The sequence below is a fragment of the Rhinolophus hipposideros genome (assembly GCF_964194185.1).
Source record: "Rhinolophus hipposideros genome assembly, chromosome: 6".
Classification (NCBI taxonomy): domain Eukaryota; kingdom Metazoa; phylum Chordata; class Mammalia; order Chiroptera; family Rhinolophidae; genus Rhinolophus; species Rhinolophus hipposideros.
The window spans coordinates 91,289,258-91,306,803 of NC_138052.1; the positions used below are offsets into that span (position 1 = coordinate 91,289,258).

General features: G+C 37.8%; 1 protein-coding gene across 1 annotated transcript in view; it reads right to left on the reverse strand.

Moving 5' to 3' along the window:
- The window catches only part of COL4A4 (collagen type IV alpha 4 chain), a 118,461-nt gene that overhangs the window by 49,006 nt on the left and 51,909 nt on the right, over positions 1-17,546 (reverse strand). Inside the window, exons 20-27 of the mRNA XM_081052078.1 lie at positions 16,785-16,854; positions 16,129-16,233; positions 12,391-12,555; positions 8,404-8,493; positions 7,227-7,390; positions 4,343-4,415; positions 2,974-3,080; positions 1,040-1,223 (exon numbers count right to left, since the gene is read on the reverse strand). Of these exons, the coding sequence (XP_080908204.1) occupies positions 1,040-1,223; positions 2,974-3,080; positions 4,343-4,415; positions 7,227-7,390; positions 8,404-8,493; positions 12,391-12,555; positions 16,129-16,233; positions 16,785-16,854 (958 nt within the window). The remainder of the gene's footprint in view (positions 1-1,039; positions 1,224-2,973; positions 3,081-4,342; positions 4,416-7,226; positions 7,391-8,403; positions 8,494-12,390; positions 12,556-16,128; positions 16,234-16,784; positions 16,855-17,546) is intronic.

Sequence of the window (17,546 nt, forward strand, 5' to 3'; positions counted from 1 at the left end):
ACTTTGGATGTGGGGAAATTATACAAATGAAGGGACTGGGCAAGATATTAGAACAGCTCTCATTTACTGAGCGCCTGCCATGGGTCAGGTGCTTCAAATATACTGTCTTTTGTTTTTCTATTGACTCTGCAATGTGGATATTGTCATCTCTCATTTTCATTAATGAGGAAAATAACACTCCAAGCTTGTGCGTCTGAGTTCCCATCTCCTTTAAAATGGAATGTTCCTCTTTTATAATAGAAATAGTATCTTATAATGTACGATTTCATATGCTCTCAAATCAAAAACATATGAGATGATGAGATGAATAAAAATAATGTTAAATTTTGATGGGTCCCAGACTATGATTTTAAACCTTATTGAATTCCAAGGTATTTGTCTTTCTATGTTGTCAAAGCAAGAACCAAAGGTATTATTTTCTTCTGAAATTTCACAATTAACTATGTAGCCCAAGGTGTAGGCATATGCACATATTACAAAAGAAAAAATTCTTAAATACATCTTTTTCCAACTTTTAAAAAAATTTTCAGCTATCATACTGTGTAGGTCACTTCATTATTTGAAATTCACAAAACTATCAAATATACTTAAAACCCCTTCTTTTTTCTCCCTAGAATTCTCACAAATGATTTTTGGGGGACAGTAATGCATTTTTTTAAATGTAATACTAGTGTTTTTTAATTAAAATTCACTGCATTACCTCAAAAGATTGTAAAAAAAGATATTTTGAATACATGTATATATGTAATTTTAATACAGTCAGATTGTATAAGTTGATACTGAGAAATGAATGAAAGGCAACTGTGGTATGCCAAACAAATAAAGCAATAAAGACATCTTAGCACTTCCAGGATTTGTTTTCAATATTGATTATGCGGTAATGCTTTTATTAGTTTGACAATATTAAAAGTTTGAACAGCAGTTCGATGGAATTTTATTTAGTGGTTGTGCCATAGCTCTAACTTTGCCCAGAAGAGAGGCTCCTTTTAGCTTCCATGATGTCACCTGACATTCTGTCACATGAAACATTCAAAATTACCTTTCTGACCCTTTATGCCATCAGGGCCCCTCTCGCCTGGGTAGCCCGGAGATCCTGGAGGCCCCCTTTTTCCCGGTGGACCAGGAAGTCCCAGTCCTGGAGGCCCCCTAGGCCCTTCTCTGCCAGGGGGGCCTGGCGGTCCAGGAAATCCTTGATCACCTGGGGTTGCATCTTCATGATCCCCCTGGAAATGTTCACATCATGAGTCAATTACTGATCTTTGAAAGTCCATGAACGCAAAGTAGTCATTGTCATAAGCTAATGAAACACATGGAGAAAGCTCCTAATTCCAGAAGACAGTGACTCAATAGCAAATATAATTTTAAATGATTAACTCAGATTCTTCTGTCGCCCTACGCCCAACTTGAGGGTCCTGTCTTCTATCCTTCTGAATAGCCTCGTCCCAAACGTGATATAATAGTCTTGTGAGTCTGGATTGTTTCAAAGACCCTAGCAAGGCACTCCCCTCTGGAAGTGTTATAGAAATTCCTCTCCCAATTTGATCTGTAAATATATTTTAGTTTTTCACAATTAGGTTAGTACATGATGACAATTGCCACTTAGTGACATTGGTTTCTAAATAGTTTCTCAAGTGGAAGAATGAATTAAACAGAGATTACCAACTCCAGAGCAGAGAAGATTATTCACAAACCTGATACCAGCCCAAAGACCAGAAAGCTGTAAACACTATCTAACCTGATTTCCAAGCTTGTTTCTTATTCACGTGTATTCTGTCTGGATGAGTTCCAATAAAACCAGAACATGGTTCTTCCCTAATAAAACACTCTCAATAACAGGCCACACAGTCTGGTGGAAGTACCATGTGCTTTGCAATATGGCAGACTAGGGTTTTCGCTCCTGTTTAGCCTACTACCGTGTTTCCCTGAAAATAAGACCTAGCTGGACCATCAGCTCTAATGCATCTTTTGGAGCAAAACTTAATATAAGACCCGGTCTTATTTTAATATAAGAGTGGGATAATATAATATAATATAATATAATATAATATAATATTAGTATTATATATATAGTATTATATATATATATATATATACACACACAACCGGGTCTTATATTAATTTTTGCTCCAAAAGACACATTAGAGCTGATGGTCTCACTAGGTCTTATTTTTGAGGAAACACGGTAGATAGATAGATATAGACAGATAAATGATAGATGATAGATACATAGATAGATAGATAGATGATAGATAGATAACCTTGAGTAACATGCCCTAAACCTTCACTTCCTTACTGTAAAACCGTAAAGATAATTGCTCTTCAGAAAACTACTGTTATGAGTAAACCTCTAGGTCAGTTTCTGTGACATTGTAAGCATTCAGAAACATCTCATATACGCAAGATATTTTAAGTTCCTAAGCATTAAATCATGTCTCATAGTCTTTTCTTATGACCTTCATTATCCACACATGGTCTCCACCCAAAACATGCTTGAAAAATGCAGAAATATCATTTATCAATGGAGTTTTCCATCAGCCAATTCATCAATTCAGTGCATCATTTTTTGCTTGCCACTTCCCTCATGTGATTCTTCACCAGAGAACAGGACTGACGATAATTATCAGAATCTGTGCTCTATCCTCCACCCTACAGAGTTAAGTGAACAGACCTCAGATCCGTGGGGCTTTGTAGATACAAGGAATCCAGAAGGAAATAACCACCACAAGAATGATACAAAGACGAGATAGAATCTTGTTATGACTGCACTGCCACTCAGGATTTTAGACCATCTTCCATCATGCCACACTTTTTATAACAACCATCTTTTCAAGGCAGTGAATCAAAGGTGACTCTGATTTACAGCTTGTTAACACTTTATCAAGTTATAGCTTTTTAAATTGAGAAGAAGAAAACAGATGTTTTGTGGCCATGTAAGAAAGTAAAATTCTACAGCAGGAGAAAAATTATACATACTGGGGGTCCTGAATCCCCTTTTGCTCCAGCCTGTCCGTCCCAACCATCTTGTCCCCGCTGCCCTGGAAATCCTGGGGGGCCATCAGGTCCTCTTTCTCCTTTTTGCCCTGGAAACAAAAGCTAAAAGATAGTAAAGCCCTTATCAGCAGTGGGTGCAGTAGAAAACCTAGGACTAAAGATAAAGGCATGATCTTGACTCTGTGTGGGCTGGTAGAGATTCCTCCAAGTGTCTCAGCTGACTAAGTCACACAAAGACAACTGTGTAAATGTAGAGGGGAGAATGACAATTGCCAAAAACATTGAATCTCTCATTAGGGAAATGTTCCTTTTCCCATTCTGACAAGGAGGTTGTATATGGAGGTACCAATCATAACAGCATCTTCCCCTGATTGTGTGATGTCAAACCTGGTACACCATCTCCTGGTCACAGTGAACGAAGAGATGGCCAATGGTTGGGGACTTGCCCCCAGGCTAGTCCAATCCTTCCTGAAATTTGTTTTTTCTAACTGGAGCTGAGAAGATAGTGCTCTCTTTTATATCTGATTGTAAGAACTTGTAGCTCTGGGCACGTACTCAGAGCCCAGAGAAAGGTAATCTTGGGGAAAACAATGCAGATGGCACAATGAAAGATGCAAGACGCAGATAGAAACTCCTATGCAGTTGTCCCTGTGCAAACCTTGTATCCAACCTTTCAAATTTTGTTTAAGTAAGTCAACTAATTACTTTTTCCCCCTTAAACTAGTTCAAGCTGGATTTCTGTCATGTACAACCAAAATATTCTTGATTGATACAGGATATTACAGTGTTTCCCCCAAAATAAGACTTAGCCGGACAATCAGCCCTAATGCGTGTTTTGGAGCAAAAATTAATATAAGACCTGGTCTTATACTATAAGAGGGTATAATATAATATAATATAATATAATATAATATAATATAATATAATATAATATAAATCATATCATATCATATCATATCATATAATACTGAGTCTTACATTATTTTTTTCTCCAAAAGACTCATTAGAGCCGATTGTCCGGCTAGGTCTTATTTTCAGGGTTACATGGTATAATGTAGTGGACAAATACTAGGCAAGTTCAAGGAGGTCTTCTTTCAAACCCAAGTTCACAACAATGAAGATTTGAAACTGTGACTAAAGGAGCATTTGTGTTTTCAAATTAGAGACAAAGGATTTGAGGCTCAACAATCACAAGTCTCAGTGAAGGACAGGGAGTATGTTTTTAAGTGATCTCAATAATCCTAAATCTTGTTATAGAATCTATCTGTGGTTACAGGGGAAATTGATGCAAGGGGATGGTTCATATATCATTCATAAAATGGCAGGGAGCTAAGTGATTGATTAGACTCACCTTTAACTCTTGATACAACCAGGTCGCCCTTTTCTCCTTTGCTGCCAGGTGGTCCTGGGGCACCAGGTTTTCCCTTGGAGAGAAATAATAGCAATAGATCAGTTTAATTGTGATGGGTCAAATGTTATTCACATTCATGCATATCTAATCTCTTCTTTCCTCCTACTCAACTGTTCTGGGTTCTAGTTTGGCATGCTTGGTCTCATTCTCTTCCCTGCCTTCCAAGGTGGGTCCCACCTTACAAAACTGAGGTTTTTGAACTGCATGTAAAAGCTGGTGGAATCTGAATACGGTCTGTAGCTGAGTCAATACAAATTTATCAATGTCAATTTCCTGGTTTTTACAATGTACTAGGGTTATGTAAGATATTATTGGGGGAAGCTGGGTACATGGAAGTTCTCTGTACTCATGATTGTGCAACTTCTTGTGAGCCATAAAATAAAATTTCATATCAAAATAAAAATTTAGAATTAAAAAACTTTTAAAAAACTGTCTTGGGCTTTGTAAAGTAGAATTGGGAGGAAAGAGGGGAGTAGGTTAACCACAAGAGCTGCTGCTAGAGCTGAAGGTAGAGATTGAGGGATGAGGTTGTGATGAAAGAGATTGATATTAAAGGAAGTTAATAAGCAAGAGAAAGGAAAATAAAAAGCTTTGCTGTAGTCAATATATTTCCTCTGTCTAGCAAGTAAACAACGAACTCTGTTTGATAGGCTCATCATCTTTTGGCTTAAAATTGCTCTGAGAAAGGACTCTTTGGATCATGATTTTGTAAGTGGTACATTTTATTGAGTATCAAGCCATGTCAAAACTCTGAAAGCCTACTGTTGGTATATTAGAGCGTCCAAGCATTAGAATACATACAGTTATAGAAACACTAATCATAGCTTAAGGTTACTTATCTATTGGCCTCAATAATCAAGAAACACAGGAAAGAATTTGGAACGTGAAAATGACCAAGCAGACCATTTTCCTTGCTCATACATATGCCACCTTGCCTTATTGTCATGCAATCTCACAACGTGTTCAACCAAGCTAAGCTATCTCTTTAACTGGCCGTTACCAGTTTATGTGCAATGAACTACAAAGGGGAGAAGGGACCAGAGAGATAAGCACAATGGCAGCATCAAGCAGTAAGAATGAAAAGCCAAAAAAATGTACACAATAGGCCTAAAAACTCAAATGGGCAAAATGGTTGGAGCCATTTCATGTACAGAAAATACAGCTACACACACTACTGAATACCCCCAAGAACATCACCCAAGTATAGCATTCTGTGTGTAACAATGTCAATGAGGCATCAAAAAGGTGAGTGGAACAAATCTCTTAGTAGAAATAGCTGAATTAGACAAGAACCTTAGAAATAATAAAGTGCTAATATGGGTTGAATGTTGCTTGAATTCTTATTTTTACTGTATATCCAAGTCATAGGGGACAATGGGATGGGCCCAACGTAGATGGCATACAGTATGTGTGGATGGCATGTAGTCCAAAGATGTATAATGAAAATATTTTCTGATGGATAGACTCTTGAGACCATTTGAACCAATTTCTCTCCAGAAAGAGAATACCAGTGGCATGCTTAATAAATAAGACTTTGGTACCCTGGAAGAATGGGTATGCCCTGGGAGCCTGAGCAGTTCACTAAATTTGTACATCTGCAGAACTTTAGAGCAATTTATGCTACATTCTACGTCTCCAACATGATGGTTAGGCTCCAGGTCACCCCAGGATTAAGCCTCTTTAATTAAGAAGGGGAAAGGAGGGCTGTCTCCAGCCTCCAGAGGAGTGCCCGAGGGGCAATGATTTTATTTTGAGCAACAGATAAAAGGCTGTGTGTGTCTCAACTTGAATCACTTGTAATGGTCAGCAGATGAGAGCCATTTTGAGATAGATCTCATCCACTCTTTGGCACTATCAGATAAATTCTGACAAAGCCAATATTTACATCTCCAGTCTCTACTTCCCATCTGAATCCCTCACTAAACATCACCCCCCTTGCCTACTCAGCATCTCCACTTGCTTGTCTAATAGGCAGCTCACGCTTAAAACGTCCCCAGTGATACTGCTCCCTTTCCCCACCCCATGCCTGCTCCTCACATTGTCTTGCCTGACTTGCTACATCCTTCACACCTCTTCTCATAGCCCCTGTCCAGTCTAACAGCCAATCTGCTAGCCAAAACATATCCAGAATCTGACCACTTCCCACCACACTCTGCACTACCATGTTAATCCATTTGCTATCATATTTCATCAGAATTACTGCAGCAATCTAGCTACCTCTTCCTTTGTCCCCTGTTGTCTCTTTTTAACAGAGCTGCCAGCGTGATCCCTTTAAAACAAATGTCAGATTATGTCTTTCTTTTCTAAAAACTCCCCACTGGCTATTCTGCGTCATCCAGAGTAAAAACTCAAATCCATCCCACCTATACAGCCCACGCTCAGCAATAGCCCCTAACCTCCCACTATTTTCTTGACTTCAGCTACTCTTGCTCTGCCCCTCGCTCTCCATTCAAGCCACATGAAATGGTGATGGACTTTATCACCATCCGCCATACTGCTATTTACTCATCTATCTGTTACATGGTGTATGTCCTCCCAACAAGGTAGAGGCACCCAGAGAGCAGAGTGTGTTCTGGTCCCTGCTGTATCCCCAGCACCTGGAATTGCACCTGGAACAGAGCAGGTGCTCAATAAATATGAGTCAAATGGATGAAAGAATGAATGAATAAATTAATGGATGAATAGAGATGATTTTTGGTCATTAATATATTTATAAGTTCAAAACATAAAATATATACCAAACTATAAATTAGAAAAAGGTCCAATTGAATTCTATCTCTGTGTCTTTTAACAAGAAAGATTGTTCCTGGTAAGAATTACTCACCGGTGGCCCTGGAGATCCTTCAGCACCAGGAGGGCCTGGGTGACCTTTTTCTCCAGGCCACCCAGGGAGCCCCAAGTCTCCCTTACTACCTGGCCTCCCAGGAAGTCCTGCAGGGCCTGGTAAACCCATGGGACCAGGCTTGCAGGCACAGAGCCCTGCATTTCCTAGACAGAGGATAAAAGGCAGCGTTGTCATATTTCCTGAACAAAATTCCAATAAAAGTTTTATTTATTTCACTATTTATTTCCAATATTTTCAATAGTGAAAATAAAAACAAAAAGGGTCTGATGTGCACAATTGTTATTGCAGACAATTGATAACGTGTGAGTTGGGCACATGGTGTAGGCCTGGTCTAGATGGGAGGGATATATTGTTTCTAGACAAGTGAGGTATTTTGAGTCTTAATAAACTCATCCTGACAAATTCTAGAGGAAAACCTGATGTTCAATTCTACTGAAGAAACTTTAAGAATAAGAAAGCTTCTTATTTTTAAAAGTTTAAAAGTCTCTTATTTGGTTCCTACTAAAAAGTCTCCTAATTGATTCCTGCTAAAGAAACAGAAAAAACAAAAAAAAAACAAATAATGTGGTTAGTATTTAAACCCTGATCATCTAAAGAAACAAATAATAGATGAAGAGGGATTATTGACTGCATTGAATATTACAATTAATAATTCACTACAATGTATTTTCTAATCATCAGAACTTTTGATCTTAAAAAATGTCTCTAAGGATAGTCCAATTCCTCAGCTCTCATACCTACCTGACACAGTTGATCAAAAAGGCACCAAAAAATTTAGAGCAAACAAACATAGAACCATAGGCATTTGATGAGTTTGGGAAATATGAAATCCACGGAGAGAAACTGAAATAAAAGATCAACACTGCCCTATCTCTGCTTCTTTTAAGGAATCAAGAGGATCTCATGGGAAAAAAAGTTACCACTTTGGAGCAAATTTCATGGCAGGAAAGTTTCTCCTTTATATTCTAAGACATGAGGTTTGACTTTTTGGTAAGTACTAATCACATCATAAGCACATATGAAGTGGAGTACTCATAGGAGATAACTAAGATAAGTAACAAATCTAAACGAAATGCCACATTACACATTTCACAAATGTCCCCAACCCTGGACGTGTTGTTGTCTTCTAGGAATTCTACCTCTGATGCATACTTGCCTTTTTCTCCTTTTGAGCCTCTTCTTCCTGGAGGACCCATTTTGCCTTTTACTCCTGGTGGTCCAGGATGCCCAACACTACAATACATAACTTCACAGTGGGAAAGGGGGTGGGCGAGAGAATCACATCATTTTGTGAATGTCTCCAACAGAACAAGTGGAAGTGTCTCTTGCACTCATGTCTTCCCCTCATCCCCTTTCTTTCTTCTACTCCTTTCCTATGATCGTTTCTCTCAAAGAATAGATATACAAGTAGGCTATAGGAATGTCACAGCACGCTTCTGCTGTATAATCTTCGGTAAGGCCATCCCTAATCTCAGCTCTACTTCAGTGGGTTGCAGAAGAAGATAACGGACAACAAACAAAAATATCAAAACAAAACAAATAGAAAAAAACTAAGAGGAAGTGTATGACAAAGATCTTTCCCCCTTTAATAATCAATTATTACCTAATGAAGAAAGTGTAAAGCAGAGCTCGTAAAAGAAAAACTTCAGAGACATCTGATTCAAGATGACAAAAAAAATGTAAACAATAAATTCCTTGTTCTCCCTAAATCCTAAAGTAACAGACAGTAATAAATATATATATATATATATATTTATTATATATAATAATATATACATATATTACATATATACATACATATATACATATATATTATTATATATAATAATATAAACATATATATTTAATATATATATAATATATATAATAAAAAGATTATGAAAAGGCCTGGAAGACAAAGGAAAAGGGAAAGAAAACAACAGCAAAAAGATGTAATAACATTATGCTAAGTGAAATAAGTCAGACAGAGAAAGACAAATACCATATGATCTCACTTATATATGGAATCTAAAGAACTGAATAAGTGGGAGGAGGGGGGTCCACACAGTGTGAGGGATATAAATGATAAACGTCTAAGTATTACTTTGTCTTGTGCACTTGAAACTAATAAAAAACAATAAAAATAAATAAAGAACGAACTGAATAAATGAACAAAGTAAACAGAAATAGTCTCAGAGATATAGAGGTAAAACTGATGGTTGCTAGAAGGCAGGTTGGGGATGAGGGAGAAGGGGAGGGATTAGACAACATAAATTGGTAACTATAATATTACCATGGGGATATGAAAGACAGTTTGGGGATATAATCAATAATGTTGTAAAGATTTTGTAGGGTGTCAGATGGCCACATGTCTTATTAGGGAGACCACTTCATGGACGGTGTAGATGTTTGACCACTGCACTGTACACCTGAAGCTGAACCTGAATAATATGGTATGTCAACTATAATTTAATATATATAGTCATGGGATATGGAGTCTAGTATAGGGAATAGAGTCAATGGAGTTGTAATAGATATAAAGGATGTCAGAGGGGCAATAGATTGGGAGGGCTTACCACTATGTGAGGGGTGAAATGTCTAATTATTGCATTGTTTTGTACACCTGAAATTAATTTTTTTTAAAATTTAAAAATTTTTAAAAATGTAATAAGACAGCAGACCCTATAAAGTTGAATTCTAACCAGGCAGTAAAGAAAAGGAAAGTGGGCTAGCCCGGTGGCTCAGACAGTTGGAGCTCCCTACTCCCAACTCTGAAGGCTGCCAGTTCGATTCCCACATGGGCCAGTGGGCTCTCAACCACAAGGCTGCCGGTTCAACTCCTCGAGCCCCGCAAGGGATGGTGGGCAGTGCCCCCTGCAACTAAGATTGAACACGGCACCTTGAGATGAGCTGCTGCTGAGCTCCCGGATGGCTCAATTGGCTGGAGCGTGGGCTCTCAACCACAAGGTTGCCAGTTTGACTCCCACAAGGGATGGTGGGCTGCACTGCCTGCAACTAGCAACGGCAACTGGACCTGGAGCTGAGCTGCGCCCTCCACTATTAAGACTGAAAGGACAACAACTTGACTTGGAAAAAAGTCCTGGAAGTACACACTGTTCCCCAATAAAATCCTGTTCCCCTTCCCCAATAAAATCTTAAAAAAAAAAAAAAAAAGAAAGGAAGGAAGGAAGGAAAGTAAAGAAAGAACACAATTTACATAAGAAATCTCTCCCAAAGTTCAGGAATTGATATCTCTGAAATAGAATGACAGTGAGGCCTCAAACAAGATGATTTGTTAAAGAAGCAATTAAACCACTAGATCTCCTTCTCAAAAATTTCAGTAGGACAAAATAACACACACACACACAAAAAAAAAAAAAAATTGGAGGAAACAGACAATGCAACAAGAAGAAAACTTTAAAAGAAACTACATAATTTAAAAATCAGATGATAGAAGGCATTTCATCCTTGCAACATGAACAGGCTGCTGCAAAAGGAAACACTAAAAAAGAATAATAGCAACAACCAAATCCTTGGAAACTAGAAAAGAAATGATAGCAGAAATTTTAAAATTCAGGAGCAAAGTTGAAAGATGGAGTTGAGAAAATCTCCCAGAAAGTGTTACAGAAAAATTAAAAGGTGAAGAATAATAATGATGAGAAAAAGAGACATATTGAATGGATTGTCTGAGAAATCTATAAAGTCTGGGGCAGGAGAGGAATGGGGAAAAATGGAGAAGAGAATATCTTCAAAGAAATACTTCAAGAAAATTATCCAGAAATGTAGACTTTGTGTTGGATTGAAACTGCCACCTAAGTACCTGCAAATAAATATGAATGTACTCACACAAAGGCCAATCACTGTGAAAACAAAGAAAAACTCCTATAAGCGTTCAGAGAGGAAAAATATTTCAAAGGATTAAATATTTCAATGTTTCTGAATTTCTCAGTAACAACACGGGAAGCTAGAAAACAATGCCTTCAAAACCCTGAGGGAAACATATTTCTAAACCTAGAATTTTATACTCAGCCAAACTATAAATCAAATTCCACAAGTGGGATAAAGACATTTTCAGACAAGAGCCTCCAAATTTATACCTTTCTTCAGGAAGTATAACGAGAGAGTTACCCATTAAAAGAAATATGTAAGTTATGGAAGAGAGAGAGAGAGAGAGAGAGAGAGAAAGAGAGAGAGAGAGAGAAACAGAGAGACAGAGAGAGAGAGACAGAGAGAGAGAGAGAGAGACAGAGAGAGAATTTCACTACCCGGATAATAGTAAAGGAAGATCTTAAGACAGTGTGTCAGCAGCAAATTAAAAATGCAACCTGACCTAATTTAAACAGGTCAAAAAGCAAAAAGCTCCAAGAGAGGTTTATTCAAAGATGTAATACTGATAGAATATTTAATGAGTTATATAATGTATTATTAGGAGATTTATACCATTCTAGGTGGGTTGAGGTTGAACTAGCAATAAGTACATTGAAAACCAAGGAAAACACAAATAAAGAAAATAAGACTATTGTTAACAAAATGTTGTGCTAGAAAAGTAATAATATAAAGTTTTATATAGCTTCACTGGAGAATAGAACTTAAAAACTATTCATTGTAAACACTGAATATTTATTTAACCAAAACTATGATTATAGCTGTATTTTCCAAGGTGCACATGTGTGGTTGGGAGGGAGGCTGAAAAGGGCTAAATTCATCTTCTATAGGGGGAAGTCAAAAGATAATGCTCAAACTGAAAAATTAACAAATAATAACATGAATATGTTGAATGGCAACATAGAGGCAAATAACAAAAGATCCAAGAAGGAAGAGGAGAAGGGATTGCCTGGGCTGGCAATTCTTCATAACTGGCTTTGTAGAACTATTTGGCTCATAAGCCATGTCCATATATAACTCTGATAAAAATTAAAACTACATTTAAAAAATAAAATTATATTAATTTGCAAAATTCTATTATCACACTTAAATTGTCCACCAAGTATTTTCATGTGCTTTAATTGATGTGATAGTCCAACATCAGTTTACTTTTTTGTAGTATTAATATTAACTTGGTTCATGAACTATTATTTTTAAAACATTCAGAAAGTCATATTTTCTGAATGCCACTACAAATATCAACATAAATAACAGTGAATGTGAATGAGGAGCATGTTACCATCTGATCCTGGAGGTCCCTGCAGCCCTGGTGGTCCAGGCAACCCAGGTGGTCCCGGGTTCCCTGGTTTTCCTGGAGCAGAATCAGGTCTTCCAGGTATACCAGCTGCCCCTGGAAGTCCAGGATGACCAGGAAGCCCTCGTGGCCCAGGGTGTCCCATCATGCCTCGAAGAGAAATCAAGAATGAAAATTACATACACTTTCAGATTAAACTTTTCTCTTGAAGAAATCAAATCAGTACATTTTTCCTTAGGCTGTGGAATTTTATTTTTGAAGGAAAAAAATGTAATTAAAAAAATAACTGAATACCTCCGTTATCAAAATGCCTCACCTCCGATGAAACAAGTACATTAAGTGGAAACAAACACGTTTGAGAATCAGATTTTCTCGCCGTTCCCCACTCTTTAAGGTTATTAGGAGAGAAATATATATTATTCCTTTAAAATTATTTTTTTCAATCTTTCCAACTTGATAATTTGGTAAAAAAATATAATGTGAATAAGCACATCAGCACATTTAGTGAATAAAAATATGGACTCACATGATCATCTATATAGGACATAAAATATTAATACAATAGCAACCGAGGCTGGTAGGGAAACATAGACGTGCTGGATTTGAACCTGGCCTCTCCTTCTCTAGCTCAGGCACTTAAGTAGGTTATTTAACTTCTTTAATCCTCATATCTACCTCAAAGGCCTGTTATGAGGATTAAATAAAATAATCCACATAAGTAGCTATAGTGCAATGTTTGGTGATGGCACATGCTCACTGAACAATCAGATGTTCAGTGTGCTCAGAGGTCAAAGTGAGTAATGCAGCAGCAGCCATATCCTGCTTCCCCTTGACATCCTATTTCCTCTCTCTGTGGCTTTGGCTGAAAGACAGCTAGAAGCCTTCATGGGAGAGTGAACACTTCTCCTACCTGTGTCTTCCTAAGCATGGCTGCTTCTAGAATCACTTTGTGGAAGATTGTGGTTTTCAAAGATGGCTACCATGTCCCTCACACTCTTGTAGCACCTTGACACTCCCCTATCAAGAAATGGAATGTCTCCCTCGCTTTGAATGTGGTAGGCTTTTGTGACTATTTGAGTTAATAAAGCAGAGCAGTGTGACACTAAACGGTTTCCAAAGCTCGATTATTAAATGTGATTCAGCTTCTGCCTTGTGGGCTGAAATGCTGGGGACTGGAGTCCTAACTCACCACAGAAGCAATCTCATTGCTCTAAAGCCCCCATGCTGTAAGGAATCCTAAATTAAGTACAGAGTCCACACAGAGAGGTCGTGTGTGGACAGAGATATATGAGAGACATAGGAGGGAGATGCCTGGCCAGCCTGCATATTCCAGTTGCTGCCAGCATATGGCTGCAAGCATATGAAAATCCCTGATCTACAATCGCTCAGCTGAGCCCTTCTTGATTTCTTGAACCACAAAAAGAGTGAAAGGGAATATAATGATTGTCATTATTTTAAGCAACCAGGATTGGATAATTTTTTCAGCAATAGACAAATGAAACCCTGTCAATAATCAGTATTATAGCATGCTAGTTAAATAATGGCTTTCATTATTGTATGCATATGTGCTGGGGCTTTGCTTATATTTTCACACGTCATCTTGACTCCTCAAACAACTGTGAAAAGTTTGTACATTATAGATAAATCATGGACAGTTTAGGCCAAATATGGGTAATAATAATAATAATAGTAATAATAATGATAGTTAATACAGTGAGTCTTTACTACATGCCAGGCTGTATACCTATTACTTCTTTTGACCCTGAACAAAAGCTCCATTTTGCAAATGAGAAAACTGAGGCACAGAGAGATTTAATAAAAGCCAAGATCACACAACTTATAAGTAATAGAAACTGGAATATTTTCAGTTCGTAGTATAAATGCATAATTATTTCACTATACTATATTAAGTGGCAAGGTGATGATTTAATCACAGGTTTCTGACTCCAAAACCCTGCTCATCTCACGGTAAATACTGCAGGTGATTATACAATAAACCCGTATAATAAAGGTTATATACATTGGTATAGTTAGGACAAAATGGATGCGTGCTTTTGTGTACTTGGCTATCTTGTCTTCATGCAATTCCTAAGAGCTGACTCAGAATCTCCAGTCAGTCAATGGATGGACCTGGATCCTGCCTTGTGCCAGTGCCAGGGAAAATCCCCAACCAACTTCCAAGAGCGAGAATGGCTTATAGTGGAAAACATATCGCAGCCTTGGCCATCCATTTGTAGAGCATGAAATCAATTAAGTTGTGGCCATCATTCAACGTTGTTTTTCAAAAGAAAAGAATAAAATAGAAAATGTAGTGTATCATATTCATAAAGGTATTATTTTGTGCAATTTGTGTTTTAATTATATGCCTATGTGGATACACGTATGTGTGTGTATGATGTAATGTAAATGCAATACAATATAAAATTCATTCTTACTATGGGTTGTAGTCAAGATTTGAAAGCCACTGGGTTAATTCTTTAAAAAAAAAAAAGGGGGGGTGAGGGCTTATGGAATTAAGAGGTTTCCTGTTATATTTGGTTTTGAATCTGTTAGGCACATGTGTCACTTACTCCCATGGGATTTTGGTTTCAATCTGCTGGAAACAGTATTTTATTATAAACAAGCCTGAAAAGAGAAATCTGAGACCAGAGTCTAGTGTTTTTTGACCAACAGGGTACTCTATATGATTTATACAGTCCTGGGTCAATCAGGCCAAGGCTATGATATCTAAAGATTAAATGAATTAGACAAAATTCTACTAGCTTTGTGGCCATCAGAACCTACAAAGTAGAAGCTAGATTCATGAAAGATTAAACAAGAATTTTGCAGTTAATAGTTGAATATCTCAGGAAACGTTTCACTCCTTCTCAGTATATTTAACAAGAGACATAGACTGGATAAATTACATTTATTCAAGGCTTTTCTCCTCACACGTTTAATCAGTTCCCCTGGGTTCACAGAATGTGAATAACCTCAAATTTCTATTCCTAATCTTACTGGGAATACTAACCACCACAGCACTTGAAGGAGTTTAAAGTCCTTAGGTCAACAGAATTATTTCCCAGGTTCTTTATGAAATATTACCATGAGATACACGTTTTTTTGTTTGTTTTGTGTTTTTTGTGTTGTGGTTTTTTCTTTGAGGGGAGAGGCTGGTTTGTATTTTTAACTAAGGCTGAATCAAAATTTTATGCTTTAATTCATAATTTGAATTTCCACACTGCATGTAGGAGATTTCAGTTGGGGCCTAGGTAGAATAACTCAATTTTGACAATAGACGTCAATATGGAGAGCCTTCCAAGAGGATGGGAAGGACCTGAAGAAACACTCTAACCCCAGCAGTGTTTTCCAAATCTTCTGTGCATGTGATAAGCTCGTGAAAAGCCTGTTATGTATACATATTCTTCTCCACACCCCTGAGATCTTGATTGAATATTTCTGAGGTGCAGTCCAGGAACATGGATCTCTTCCAAGTAAGTGATTAATTCGTTTGAGTTCAGTGGTCCTTCACCCTGTCTGTACATTAGAAATATAGGGCACTTTTATACTAGCAGAGGCCTGGGTCCATCCCCAGGGAGTTCAACCTTCTTGGTCTGGGGTAGGCACAGTCCTTAGCATTTTTGAAATGCTCCTAAGGTGATTTCAGTATCAGCTGGAGCTGAGCACAGCTGGTATGGAGAAAGATGTAGCAGACCAGGCTTATAAAAGCCAGTGGAGTCATACCTGGACAGGTTTCCCCTGGTCTACCCGGGGGGCCGGGGGGACCAGGGGGTCCAACAGCCCCCATCTCTCCATAGCGTCCTGGGAGCCCAGGATCCCCCCGAGGTCCTGCAAAAAACAATGACATTTGAATATAAGAGGCATAATATCTCCATTTTAAATTTCATATACAATTACTTTTTGCGAGGCTTGTTGAAGAATAACTAAGAGACTCTTTAGCAGTTTCTCACCACATGTTAAAAGCTCTGAGCCCCTGTGTCTGCCTGTCCTCTGCAGACACATGAACTTCGAGCAGTGCTGTCATTGTCACTGATGGAGACCACTCTTTTCTTGGAGGCAGCATCTGGCTAGGTCTTAGTCAAATGGTTTTACACATACATATATTAACAACTGGAAAACGCTACTTTCGGAAAGGTGACAAAATAAAATCCCAGCATAGAGTTTACATACCAAAATAAAATTTGATGTCTTGTGTTGACAGAGGTGAACCAAGATGCATAGCTCTACCTGCGCTTGTATGATGACATATTCATGCTCTAATTCAAATATTTAACCTTCTTAGTGTGCAAACTACGGAAATACTGGGCCAGACTCTTCTGTGAGGGCCACTCAAATCCCATTGGCAAATAGTTAGTGGAGGAACCGAATGAAACACAAACCTTTAAGCGGAAAAGGTGGAGTTGCCAAAACACCCGGTGGTCCTGGGTGCCCGCGGTCTCCAGGATCTCCCTGAAATCATTCATTCATTCATTCACTTTTCTTAGAAATATTAATATTTTCTCATGTTTTCTAGCATTAAATAAATATGAAAGGGGCCAAAGTACATTCATATAAGAAGTAAAGATTACAGGTTGACTAGAGAAATGAACAGTTTATGGGTTTCTAGGAAAAAACAGAGGCATCTGACCTCCTGCCTATGAACAGACGTACATAACCATCTGGCCAAGTTCTCTCAAAAGAAAAAAATGGTTTTAACTCCAACAAAATGATTCCACGTTCATAAATTAGCTACCTCTGAAACCATGAAGTTTCGTAGACATACAATGAGCATTAATGTCTAACTTGGCATTCTAGGACAAATATTTTATTCACCTACAAGATCTGAGTCTACATTTTATTTTAACAGCAAATATTGTCCCCCTTAATTGCGTCTCTCTCATGTCACCACGGCCTTTCCTGAGCAAGTGCTGAATATGGGGTCACAGAGGTTACAAAGAGAAGAAAACAATTCAGTGGTGGCGAAAACAGAAAGCTCTCTACAACTCCCTCCGTTTTTAATCGTGGTACTGTATGATCCCGGAGGAATTTTTTAAACTTTCACCACCATTCACCTTCAAAATAATCATTGCTCAAAGGTAAAATGTAATCATTAAACATGCAATAAAAATAATATATACAAAATTAACTCTGTCTCTTTCAAA